General features: G+C 41.4%; 1 protein-coding gene across 3 annotated transcripts in view; it reads right to left on the bottom strand.

Annotated features, from left to right (window-relative positions):
- Window positions 1-12920, bottom strand: part of neurl1b (neuralized E3 ubiquitin protein ligase 1B) — a 28859-nt gene extending 15939 nt beyond the window's left edge. For 2 of the 3 annotated variants that reach the window (XM_039616708.1, XM_039616711.1), the window contains exon 1: window positions 12750-12920. In XM_039616708.1, coding sequence (XP_039472642.1) covers window positions 12750-12846 — 97 coding nt within the window. In that variant the 5' untranslated portion in view covers window positions 12847-12920. Of the gene's footprint in view, window positions 1-6927; window positions 7022-12749 lie in introns of those variants that run through there. The other variant, XM_039616719.1, reaches the window with a different exon arrangement.
- Window positions 12921-13765: the final 845 nt, after the last annotated feature.

Below are 13765 nucleotides of genomic sequence, written 5' to 3'. Positions count from 1 at the left end.
AAAAAAGAAAAGAAAAAGTTTTTTGTTTTGTTTTTTAAATCAAAGCAACAGTGCAGCATTTGCCTTTAATTGGAGCCATTTTAGGAGGAGTTCTTGCCATGTGCTTGGTGCCCTCACAGACTGTTTTAATTTGCAAAATCCTCAGATCATAAGACTGAATGCTGTGGTAGTCTCAAGAAGACAAAATGCTTGGTTTCACTTCTGCAATTTCACATTTCAGTAAATTAAAAACACCACTGGTAGTGAATCACTGACAAGTGGTGTAAATTGAGAAGACGATGCAGTGTAATGCAGTCGTTTGACAATCTGCGCTTTTTTAAATTTAGGTTATCTATACATAATTTAAAAAACTAAAACCTAATTATACATATATATGAAGAAAGGGGTTGAAAGATGACAGTTAAAGGAATGCAAATCTTGATAGGTGGGCTACACTTGGCTAAAATCCACAGCTGGAAGCGAACAGTGGATGACACAGTAATGTTAATAATGGTAAAGGACATAGTAACTGTGGTATGGGGGATTTCCTGATTCATTTTCCATTGAGGGAGTCTAAATCATGACATTATGTAACATGTCAGGCCCTAGCTTTAAATGACCTCTGCTACTCTGACAATGGAAGCAGAAGCAAGGCGGCACTGAGAGAAAAACAACATCTGATGTTATTCAGCATTTTAGATGCACAAAAATTTGCTACGTCTTACTAAATTTGAATTTCTGGTAGTGAAACATGAAGCAGTGTCATGGCTCCACTAACATGTTGTTTCAGGCCTCACTGTCAGTGGGAGGCTTGCTAAAAATGTCCTTTCAATGCATTTAACCAGATGCACAGACAGTCTTCTTCCTCCATCTGTTCTATTGTCTCGATGTTCTCTGGGATGAGGAGCGGATGCACCACCGAAGGAGATGCAGGAAATACTCTTGGCCGAGAACTTCTTCTAGCCTCTCGCACACTGTCTTCAGATTCAGGTGTGGCTCAAGACGGTGGTCGAATTAAGGTATTGCCTAATGCGAAATTCATACCGTTACAAAAAATTTCCATTACGGTATAAGTTGGAGAAGTCTTCAAAAGCACACACACTGTGTTGCGCAGACATATAATCTTAATTTGTTCCTTCTGCATTCATCTTTTAATGTACTAGACTGTAGCGTGTTTGATGTAGTGGAAAACTACAGTTGTCAGAGGGCTCATCGCAGCTCAGACTGGTCTCCAGTCTAAAGAGGAACAGGAAGGCTTATTGATGCCTGGGTCAAGGTCTTTGTCATCTTTAACATGACTCCACACAAACAGCCACAGGCTCGCTCCACACAGTCTGTCAGGCATGCTCCAGAAAGAGATGTTTTTATCGAGCACTAAAATTTACGAGGTAAAGCCATATATTTTTAATCATTGTTGAAGAAGTGAAAAATAAAACGGGATCTCGTAAAGATTAAAAGTAAATAATGCCCCATAAACAGAGGTCTGTGTAAATATGTGCGTTTATAACCAACCCGGTCTCACGGCAGCGTAAATATATTTTTAAGGGATCATATTTTGAAAGGCCGGGTAGATGTTGTCAACCCGCAGCCTTCCACTGCTGCACCGCAGTTGTGTAAAGTCCCGTGCCATATTCACATTAATCCTGTGAGGGCTACAAAAGTGAGGCAGTGAATTCTTGTGGTCTGTATTAAACAACAAATCTATATTTAAGAAAATTCCAATTAAGCCTCTTAACATCATTAGAGTTTATGACACCGTTCAAAAGCAAACTACTTCCCAAGCAACTTAAGGCTTGTCAGAATTTGCCTTCAGGCTCCCAAATTCGAACCTCTAAATTGATTCACTCTCAAATATTCAGCTGAAAAGAATTCACAATCTCATTAGAGAAACTCAAGTGGTTTGAGGGGAACTAAACTGCTGAGCAGCCAAATTTAGGGACTTTTCAGCTACAACCATTTTGCCATTTTAATCTATTTCTTTATGTAGTTTCCCTTTCATGTGTTGATCATGTAATATAACGTCTCGCTAAAGCCAGAGCAGCATTTTATTAAAGTTAATGTTCCTGAAAAGTGGAGCGTTCAGTTTGTGAAACACTGAAGTGTGCTGGTAAGCTTTAAATGACATGACAGAATAACGTGGACTTTATAGGAGACGTACAGGCTCGTGTGTTACAGTTAGAGCTGGATATTTCCTTTCATTTGTTTGCACACTGCTCCCCCAGTAACCTTGACCACAAAGGGCTCAATGACCGAGGGCAGACCCTGCGGTTATGACACAAAATACTTTTGCTATTATTACCATGTTGGTTACAGTGTACATGAGATCTAAGCCCAGGTCCAGCAACAAACCTGGCTAAGCTCTCAGTTTGAGAAAAAGAGTTTCTATGAAGTCAAAAACAAAACAAAAGACACAGGAACAACAGCCAGCAGCCGTCAAACCCAATCCTGAAAATGGTGGGATGTTGGGTAAGATGCAAATAAAAACAGAATGCAATGATCTGCAAACCTCATAAACTCGCAATTTATTCATAACAGAAAATAGAAAAGATATCAAATGTTAAAATTGATAAAAAGGCGAAGGGGCTAAGGTTGTGGACATGAGGGCGACCAGAGCACCAGTGACCCCTATATCCATCCATGGAGTCTCTACAAGAAGGGCCAAAGCTGTCTCTACTTTCTGAGACGACTGAGGTCCTTTGACATCTGCTCAGGATTTCTTGTGGTGTCCAGTGCCATCCTATGTGCTGGGGCAGCAGACTGACAGTAGCGCATATCAGCAGACTCAATAAACTGATCTGCAAGGCCAGTAACGTTGTGGCTGTGAAGTCTGACTCTCTGGTAGAGGTTACTGTTGATACTGGAACATCTCACGCTGGACAGCCACAGGAAGACATTCACCAGAAGCTATGTCCAACCTGTTGGTGGACTGTTTTCACTTACATTATCTTGTTTATATTGTTGTACATTGTATTGTTTAACTTTGGAATATCTAATCTAAAACTATGCTTTGAGTGCCTTAGTTTGACTTATGAGTCTACATTTTCTATTTTTCGTGTTTAAATTTTTATGCTTGCAACAAAACAATTTACCCCCTGTGGGATTAATAAACTGCTATGAGTCTGATTTCATTTTAAGAATAATAACAAAAATTTCATCTCTGGTAGAATCTGATGCCAGCAACACGTCTCAGAAAACTTGGGACAAGGCAACGAAAGGCTGTAAAAGTAAGTGGTACTAAAAACAAACAGCTGGAGAACATTTTTACAACTAATTAGGTTAATTGCCAACAGGTCAGTGACACAATTAGGTATAAAAAAGAGTGTTAGTGAGGCAGATGTGCAGATGTTCACCAATTTGCAAAGAACACAATGTCCAACAGTTTCAGAATAATGTCCAAGGACATAAAATTGGAAAGAATATCTCATCGTGTATTGTCAAATATCTTCAAAAGATTCAGAAAATCTGGAGAAATCTCTGTGCGGAATGGACCAGGCTGAAAATCGGTACTGGGTGCCCGTGATCTTCGGGACCTCAGATGGCACTGCATTGAAAAGAGGGATGAAATCACTCCATTGTGGAAATCACTGCCTGGGTTTGGGAACACTTCCACAAGTCACTGCCTGTGAACCCAGTTTTCCAGGTAACGCAAAGAAATACATATGTCATAAGGTGGAATGGACAAAGTTTAATTTGGTATTTTTATTTGCTTGCCTGTAGTGATGTTTTTTAGCGTGTAGTGTTTTATTTTGTTGGGTTTTTGCATGCTTTTGTTTTGTTATGTGATTTGTTCCGGGGAGATGCCCATTCCACCGCCCCTCCTGATCATTAACCTGGCACACCTGGGACCAATTTGGGTTCGCCACAGCTATTTAATAAGAGAGAGAGAGCGCGTGAGAGCAGGGAGGTGAGGAGAGACATGGCGTGGTAACTGGTGTGGACGACGGCCGCGCAGAGCGGCATAGAGGCCCGGCTATAGGCAGCTGGCCGAGGCGTCCGGCAAAGGAGAATGGGACCGGAGATCGCGGACGACCGCGCACTGGAGAGAGTGATTGGGGCTGAGCAGAGAGGTCTGTGTTGGTGCTGGGGGGAGGTAACTCCTCGCCGAGAGTGGCCCATGGCAGGGGATTGAGAGGCAGCGGGATGGCGCCTTATGTTCCCGGGACGGCAAGACCATGGCTACGCGTGTGAAGCACACCATAGTGGTGGGCGGAGTTAGGAGCTCTGCCCATCTGGGGTAAGTCCCGATCAATCCCGTCTAAGACGTATCTCCAGTAAAATCCAAGAATGGTGACTGCCGCTGGCCCTCTCTCCTTCTTAGTTGGCACCGGAATGAAGAAGCAGACAGGACGGCGACGATCCCGTTGGTTTCTGCGCCGTTTGGACTTTTATGGGACTTGACCTTCATGGCTGAGGCCATTGCATTTTGGCTGCATAGTTTTAATTGCTTTTAATGTTTTTAACTTCATGTTTCTGCCTGGCCAGAGTATTTTAGCGCTTTCTTTGAAAATAAATTATAGTTTTAACAAATTGATTTTATATTTACTACTTCCCTTGGCTGCTCCACTGCTCTTCCCGTCAGAAGGGTTTCCCTTCTGTTTTAAACTTACCACCTGTGTATCCACCTATTACACATATGGTTTCTTTCATGCAAAGAAAGAAGCCGTACGTAAACTAATTTAAAATGGACTGAGGCAAAGTGAAAAACCGATCTGTAGTCAGAAGACTCGAATTTGAAATTGTTGTTATCAGTGCTCAGTTCAAACGCCTGTATCTCTGGGAAGGGAAATCAGTGCCTATGGAATTGGCAGCTAGCACATCTGGAAAGGCACCATCAATGCTGAAAGGTACAAGTCACAGAGCAACTTCCATGCTTCCATCTTTTTCAGGGAAGACCTTACATATTTCAGCAAGACAATGCCAAACCTCACACTGCCCCACAACAGCATGACTTTGTAGTAGAAGAGTCTGGGTACTGAAGTGGCCTGCCAGCAGTCCAGACCTTTCACCAGCTGAAAACATTTGACCCATCATGAAACAAAAAATACGACCAACAAGACCCAGGACCAGCGAGCAGCTAGAATCCTATATTAGACAAGAATGGGACAACATTCCTCTCACAAAAGTCGAGCAGCTGGTCTCCTCGCTTCCCAGATGAGAGACTGTTATTAAAAGAAGAAGAGATGCTATACAGTTGTAAACATGGCCCTCTCCCAACTTGTTTGAGACATGTTGCTGCCATCAATACAAAATGACCTTGTTGTGTTCTTGAAATAGTAACTGTTCTACGTTTAAACATTTGATAAGTGCTTTATTGTGAATTTTAAAAATGGGCTTATGTCTTTTTTCCCTTGGAAATCATTGCATTCTTTTTTATTTACATTTGGCACAGCAACCCAGCTTACTGGAATTGCGTTTCTTTGACCATTACGGTCCGCCTGATTTGTCTCACAGTCCAAAAGCAGAGGGGCATATGGAGGAGCAGACAGCTACAGGTACTGCATTACATAATTGCATATTTCCATTCAGCACTCGTCTCTTTCCATTGCTCTGCAGTTTGTAGCCAGAGACAGTAAGACAGACATAAGCTGCATGTAGGGTAACCTCCCTGTAACTCCAGCTTTCCTGTTTTTCTACTAGTTGCCCCTTCTCTGGCCCTCTCTTGGGGGTTAGGAGTGACACACAGACTGTTCTGCTGAAAATTTCCCATACAAGGCAGAAAAAATAGTGTTCTGCACATGTCAAAAGTCTTAGAAGCTACTTTGTTGCTCCGGTCAATGCCTAATTTATCGGCGCCTGAGCTTTAAATGTTATCAAAATAGTAAAACTCCCTCTGGGTTCACCTTATGGCTGATGATAGATGCCTATTATTTTTGTGATTTCACCACAGTTTGTGTACTCTAACCACCTCCAAAAAAAATTATCCCCGATCAAAAACATCTGAGCAAACTAAAACAGAGGCTCTAACACAAAGCAGTTTTTGTTCTCCACTGGACTGTGCACCATGAAGGACATATAAATGAAACTCCAGGGGGCACATAAGTCAGGCCTCTCCTTCCCTAGATCTGGGTGCATGAGTCACTCATGTCAACTGTCATAAAAGAAATTCAAGCCACCAGCAGCACTGGAGGTTCAGTAATAACGTGCTGTTCTTTTTGGTATCTAGGGCAGTTTGGAGGCCTGCAGCTCCGATCACTGACCCTTAAATGAAGAGGGTCGAGTTTGCCTTATAACACATATCATGCCAACTAGCACATATTTACTTGAACAGTAAAGTTTAATTAGCAAATTTGTTATCACGAATAAGTTTAGTGGATGGCGGCATCAAGCAGAGACCTCTGGTGTGGAAAAATGGAAACCAGTGCCAAAAACTGCAGTTCCTGAAATTGCCACTTGAGGCTTACTCCAAAACTGAGTCAATCTCCGTAAAGGATAAATAAACATGCTTACAGTAGGTACAAAACTGAAGCTTTTTTAAAAGGAGTCATCTGATAAGCAACAGAGAGTCACATTTTATTTTCATTTTGTATGTTACTTACAAGTAACATACATTAGCATTAGCATGTGAGGCTAATGCTATCAGGCTAATGCTATTGCTAGCATTAAAGAGCAAATAACTTAGAAGTCCACATTCCTGTCCAAATATGGTCACATTTGGCTCTATAACAACAAAATATTGACAGCCTTCAAATGATTCATGATAAAGTCTTCAAACTAGGACATTGCAACCATTTGGTCACATTTGGCTCTATAACAACAAAATATTCACAGCCTTCAAATGATTCATGATAAAGTCTTCAAACTAGGACATTGCAACCATTTGGTCACATTGCAGTTGCTGTGTCAAACGTCTATATACAGTCCATGACAAGTCTTTGTTTCAAGTTCAATGGAGAATCACATGATTCTGCTTTCAATAAAATAATTTTAGCACATTTTCATATATTTTACCTGTAATCTTAGCTGCCCATTTTGCTTCCTTTCCTGTTGCTATGTCCTTGTCTTTTGCCTTATTGCCTCGTTGCATGGTTTTTTTTTTTTCACTACTTCAAAACAAAGCAGCAACATGTAGTCAAAGAAATATCTTGAGCTGAGGCATGCCCCCTGCCTCGCTGCTGACTCGGGTGGGCGTAGCTAATTACAGAGCAGGTCCTGTATTGTCCAGGTCTCCAGGGAAACAGCTGCCATCCATCCCTAGTTCCCATGGTGCAGCTTGAAGCTGAGGTGTGCGTACTGACTCCTCTGCTAGCGACCACGCTGTTCGGGATGGATGCCCTTCACTGAGCACATTTAGACTGATTTCTTTCCTGCTGCCAGAGGTATCACTTCAAGATCAATGAGTGAGATGCACAGCATAACAGATCAGGGATGGGGGAGTCCGTCAAAAATGATCAAATCAGTCAGCAAATGACACAAAAATCATGGCCCCTCTCCTGTTCTGTGATTCAGGTGTTTATACAGAGGTTTCTCTTACAACTGTATATTTGATACTCTACAAACAGAGAGAATTTTTCAGGAAATACGAAGACAGAAAATTACACTGGCTAGCCAGGTATCTGCATCTTATCACTGTCTCTCCAGACAAAGCAGAAGAAAAATAAACGTGTATGTGGTGAAACATTGCTCCTCGACAGATTTGCAAAACTGTGACTGTAGTTCAAACATGACGCTAAGACAGATGGGCAGCCAAAGTTTTCCTGCGATTCAGATCATCTTGTTTTGGCTGACCCAATCAGACTTCAATGCCAAAATAAACACCTTTCTCACATAGAAGTGCAAGAATGATTATTTTTTTTTGTGAGAATTACTTTTTTTTTGTTTCTAATCGCAAAATAAGACAGATGAATGATGAACTTTCTAAACTTCAGAGTGAAAGCAAAGGACCGCTTTGATTTATTCAAAGTAAACTCATGGTTTTGAACAAAAATATTTGGAGAAACTGATGAAATCTTGATATATACAATTTAGCTACTCATATCTTGTGTTTTTGTAGATTTCATGAGTAACGTGTGGATTCTTTTTTCTCTGTACAAAATATTTTCGATTTTCTTTTCTCTAAATCATATAAAGGTGGCCAGCATCTGACATTCAAATGTGGCTGTTAATTCAACTGTCATCAAAATCTAGCAAAGCTGGAATGTGCTGAAGTGGACACTAGCCGCTATCTTCACGCCCAACTCCAAAGACAAACTGCATGTCAGACATCAAAGACGACTGCCGTGAAAAGGCACGCACCAGCGGGAACTCTGTAAGAGAATATCATGTCCAGGACCTTGTGAGATGTTACAATGTAGAGTATGCAGTTAAAATGTTCAGGTAAACAACAGTTCCCAGTAACAGGTAAAGACTGCAGCTCTGGAATTTGTTCTCGTTTTATCCAGGAGAGGAAAGACGAAGCTGTGGGTGCCAGAAAACCCCAATGCGTAAACTCTTATTTAAAGCAGGAAAACCGAGTCAATTTCACAGACGCTCTGTTCACCTATAACACTTCTACACTGCTGAGTGCTTCCGCCCATCTGTGCCCCTTTTCCTGTTCCCCCTCTGCAGCCAATGGGTCAATCACCAGCCACACCCTTTATCGTAACCCCCTTCCCCTTCTAGAAGGGGGTTATGAAGGGGCTTTTTTGGACTTGTTATTTTTCTTATCTCTCCTTAAAGCAACCCTTCTTTCCTTTCCCACTCCCTGGCCCTCTTTTTCTCTCCCTCGCTCTCTCGTCATGACATCGTTCATGTGACACGTGTGGGAAACTTCTGCAGGGCCCCTGCTTCAGACAGGACACTGATATACTGAGAGTGCTGGATGACAGGGCTATTTTTGGAGCTTGTAAATATGAGAACTTCCTTTCCTAAAGTATATCTAATATCCCAGGGGATTAGCAACAACAAGAGGCAATACAGAGACATAATTACTGTGTGTCTGTTATCAATTAGAGCGCAGCTTCTTCTGCTTTTCTCTATGTTTTATTGATAAGACAGAGCTCCAGAGTACCAGCCCTTTTCCAAGGCTAGCTTGCAAGTTGCACAACAAAATCCTTTTGTCTGTATGATAGCATTTTCAGGCACTTCCACGTATTATGCAGTGTTACACTTAGGTCATAGAGAGACATAAAGTCCATCATCACAGGGTGAAAGTGAGGCTGAAGTCCTGTTGATGTTTTTGTGACTGCCAAGACTCATCCATGAGGCATTACACCACAATGCACCAACAACAAATGCATACTTCAGGGTGAAAGGCAGCATTATAGCGTGTTGGTGGGCAGACAGCTGTGGACATCGAGGACAAGCAATCCTTATTGTACTTTTTTTTAAGTCTGCTTGGACTCCACCTCGACGAGGTATGCATCCATGTTGGTGCATTGTTGTGCAGCGCTTTGCAAAAAAAGCAGATCTATGATGTTTTTCTCCTTTCTGCAGCTCTCACAATCCAAGTTTAGACTCAATCATTTTTTACGTTTTGTCAACAGCTTGACCCGTGAGCGTGCAAACATAAACGCAAACCCCTTCTACAGTGTAGGCTCTTTAACACAGTACTTGAAATTAGGCTTTCACCCCAAGATTTATGGAGCCATCCCAGCACACGGTTCAGAAGGCAGCCAAACCTTCTCCCCTGTTTGGAAGTGAAGAGACAAGACAAGGAGCAAAATAAAGTGGAAAGATAATTGAATGTGACCTTTGGAGGAGGAAGCTGAGGTTGCGATAAGGGAGATCTGGGGTTTGTTGCCAGTGTTTTAACAGAAAACAGACCACACAGCATGAGAGCCGGGAACTGCTCTGAACAGCCGCAAACGGATTAGCTCTAACCAACTGACTGGACCTATTTCTAAAATTGAAATCAGTATTAAAAATGTATGGCGACTGCTTACAGCGTGACTCCCCATCGATGAATATGATTAATAGGTGATATATATATGCACCGAATATTACTGCCGAAATGATAATGCCTTTCATATTCTTTCTTCTTTCGCCTCTCTCTGTCACAGGCGCACGCACAGCCGAGCGGTCATAAATAATTTCGGCACTGCTTAATGTTTAACTGAATCCCCCTTTGCCACCCAAGAGCTTTGTTATGAATGAGGGAAATGAACAAGTTCACACACAGGACATTCTTATTTTGATATGCATATAAAATACAGGCAATCTGTAAAACATACAGCATGCAACCTAAACATGCATGAGATCTGAAGACAACAAATCAAATTCTGCTTTTTTTTTCTACAACCACTTCTCCCCTCCACCTCATTGTAATTTGAAACACCAGCCTGGCTGATGCTATCAGGTCTTCTGCTGGTTTAAATGCTTTAAAAGTACCATTAGTCCTATAAAGAGAAACCCTCTTGTTCTGTGAAGCTTTTAAATATAGGAAAAACCCAATAAGCAGTCACTAGACAGTGACATTTATTGCCAAAGCAAAAAGACATAAGGATCTACTTGCACAACATTACAGAATAAGCATGCAGCTGCTTCATAGAATGGACAATGGATGCTTAAATAGAAACAAGTGTTTCTGTCCAGTGCTGCGACTTAATCCAGGGAAAGACACTGATGAAAGATGTAGTTCAGCTTGTCCACAAAAGTCCAATGAAGTCATACTTCGACTTGCCAGTTCAATCCTGAAGTGCTGATCCCTCTAATAGGGTCCCTCCATAGAGCGATATCAATATGATACAATGGCACCATCTAGCGGCGGACATGCGCATTTCTAAAACCCATTCTCTGCGATCATAGCAAGTACAGAATATTTATATGTACGTGATTAAAGTGAAAAAAGACGCCAATGTCTTTTGAAAATAAAATTAAATAAATAAATAAAACAAACTGTGTAGATGTATAGAGGCATAAATAAATACAGGAAAAAGGAAGAAACAATAGTGGGACCAAGATTTGAAAACACAGTCAGTTTGTATATTTTCCTTGCTTCGAGATTACATTAGTTCTCGACCAGCCACTTCCTTGTCTGTTCTCACAAGGTTTTTTGTGTGTTTCTCATCAGCCCCTCGGGGGTGTTGGGGAAGCTATGAAGTGGCCTCTTTTAACCTCTCTCAGCCCACATGGGCCTCAATATAGCAACAATATGAGCAACAGGCATTTCCTGTCTGTCTGAAAAAGCAAATACAGAAGTTTGGTTTGATTAGGGTGTGGGGAAAACGGCTAAGACACTGGAGAAGGGTCTGATATTTCAGCTACAAAATGTGTTGTTTTTTTGTTTTATGTGAAAGTACAAAGTTTAACGTTAAAGGTTTATGAAGAAGAGCCAGAAAACATTACTGGAATTCATATTATTGTGAGACAATTGCGTGTGGTGCTTTGAATAACCCTGCATTCATTATGGCTCCATTGTACAGTGGTTTACACATTCACCTAACACATGAAGCATTCCTAGTACGATCCCAGTAGGCACTACTTATATCTAAAGTACTGCTATTATATCTTACAATTAAACACCATTAGATGAGCACATGGATAGGGCCAGTAGGGATGTAACTGAGTACCAGGGTAACTGGGGTGACCGTGGCTCAGGGGGTTGGGAAGCGCACCTGTAACCGGAAGGTCGCCGGTTCGATCCCCGGCCTCTCTGTCCTGGTTGTTGTGTCCTTGGGCAAGACACTTTACCCTACCGCCTACTGGTGTTGGCCAGAGGGGCCGATGGCGCGATATGGCAGCCTCGCTTCTGTCAGTCTGCCCCAGGGCAGCTGTGGCTACAACCGTAGCTTGCCTCCACCAGTGTATGAATGTGAGCGTGAATGAATAACGGCATTGTAAAGCGCTTTGGGTGCCTTGAAAAGCGCTATATAAATCCAATCCATTATTATTACATTTATTCAGGTTTAATATACTTCTACTTTATTTAAGTTGTTCCATGTTATTCTGCTTTCTGCTTTTACTCCATTATATTTTAGATGCAGTTTTTACACTTTGTGCTCAACATTATTTAGTTTAACGCTTTAGTTGCTATTATTTTGTAGATTAATTGTACTAAAATTATAGCTAAAGCTACAACAATTATATAATAATAGCAATAATAATGATCCAGTTATATCATGAATAGGATTATGAAAAGTGTCATTTGAGTACTAGTTTTTAGGCCCACCTAAAAACTCTAATCAAAATTCAAACGAAAGTGATGCCTTTCCTTGAAATTTTTGTTCAATAAACATATAAAACAACACGTTTTTGGATACAAAATCTTAATGCTATCCAGTCATACACAAACAGATGAGGCCAATGTATGACCCACCTGCCACTGGGACACAAACTTCATTATGGTGCAGTAAATTTAGGTCAGAGTACTATCACAACATAACTTCCTCCTATTACCAGTTTTAATTTACTTTTTTATATATAAATAAATGTATATAAGTATGCAACTGTACAAACTTGTAATTTCAAACTGAATTTCTGTTACTACTGTTGCCCACCTGCAGTACCCTCACAACCCACCAGGGGGCCCTGGCCCACACTTTGGTAGTACTAATAATAATCATCACATTGTCGCATAATAACCACTTTGTTGTGGTTCTGTAACAAGCATCAGATCCACACATGAGTCTGTAAGTCATGTTTTTTTCTTTGTTGTTTTGGGGGGGGGTTCTATACCGACTTCCTTTGCGGCACCTTTGCTGTGTTCTTGATCTCCCCTGTGACACCCCATTCCAAAAATCCTGACAACGCCCCTGCTCATGGCTAAGGGAGCAGCCAGAAATGTTTTTTTATTTTTCAAATAAGATTGAAGAGATTGAAATGATACACACAGTGAAATAAAGTGTAAGGCTTACCCTCTGTGCTGCAGCTCAGCTTGTTTTCTCTGCTGGATAGAGGCAAACCAAACAAGCCAGAGGGAATGCACAAGTTTGAAGAGTGGTTACTTCCCATGTTGTCTCCCCCAGAAAACAACACTTCACATTTATCACAACAGAGCTTCTCTTGTCGGGTACAGTCCCTGCAGACTGGCGGGATAGTGAAAGTCTGCTTCTTTTATTGATAAAACCATCCCGCCAGAAATTTGAAGGCGAGTAAACACAGGCACGTGGCTTTAACTGTCTCTTTATTTGGTCCAATAAAATCCCAGCCGGGAGGGGAAGGACGTTAGCACGTGCGGAAGGTGTGTGAGTATGCGCGCGCGGACCGTTAGATATACACACGTGGTGGGGAGGCTTTTTTTCTTCTTCTGTTTTTTTTTTTCTTTTGCAGCCCAAACGGCAGTTTCTAAAAGAGGGAAGTGGGCGTGCGCAGTAACCCCGACCTTGAAAGGTGGGCGCGAGACAGTGTTAATGTTTGGAGGGAAAATTATTTGTTTTCAAACGCGTTCAGCTCTGCCAAAGGGCAAATAATGGAAAACTAGATTCAGTGGATTTATAACATGTTAGAAGTGTTCTAGTTGGGATGGTTTTGCTATGATACTGGACTTCAAGTTTGTTTAATCCTTTGTTATACACAGCTGCCATGGTGAGGGATTTTTAAATATGTAAAAGCAGAATAAATGAGAAGTAAATGTTAAAATCTGAGCTTAACATTCATTGTTAATGTTGTCAGTAACTTCTGCCAAGGTAAAGAAGGCCCATAAGTAGGTAGAGGCTACAAAACCCCAACAACATTTATCATCAAACCTGAAAGCTGTATATTTATTGCTCACAGGTTTATATTAGCTAAGGGAACTGTTTTTCCTGTATTACTTTAGGGGTGGCTGTAGCTCAGGAGAAGGTTGGTGGTTTTATTCCTGGCTGCTGCAGTCTGCATGCCAAAGTATCCTTGGGCAAGATACTGACTAACTGGGTGAAGGAGGCATGTTGTA

This window comes from Oreochromis aureus, linkage group 2 (assembly GCF_013358895.1).
Source record: "Oreochromis aureus strain Israel breed Guangdong linkage group 2, ZZ_aureus, whole genome shotgun sequence".
Classification (NCBI taxonomy): domain Eukaryota; kingdom Metazoa; phylum Chordata; class Actinopteri; order Cichliformes; family Cichlidae; genus Oreochromis; species Oreochromis aureus.
Note: the sequence above shows the minus strand (reverse complement) of the source record. Positions and strands in the feature narration are given on the sequence as shown.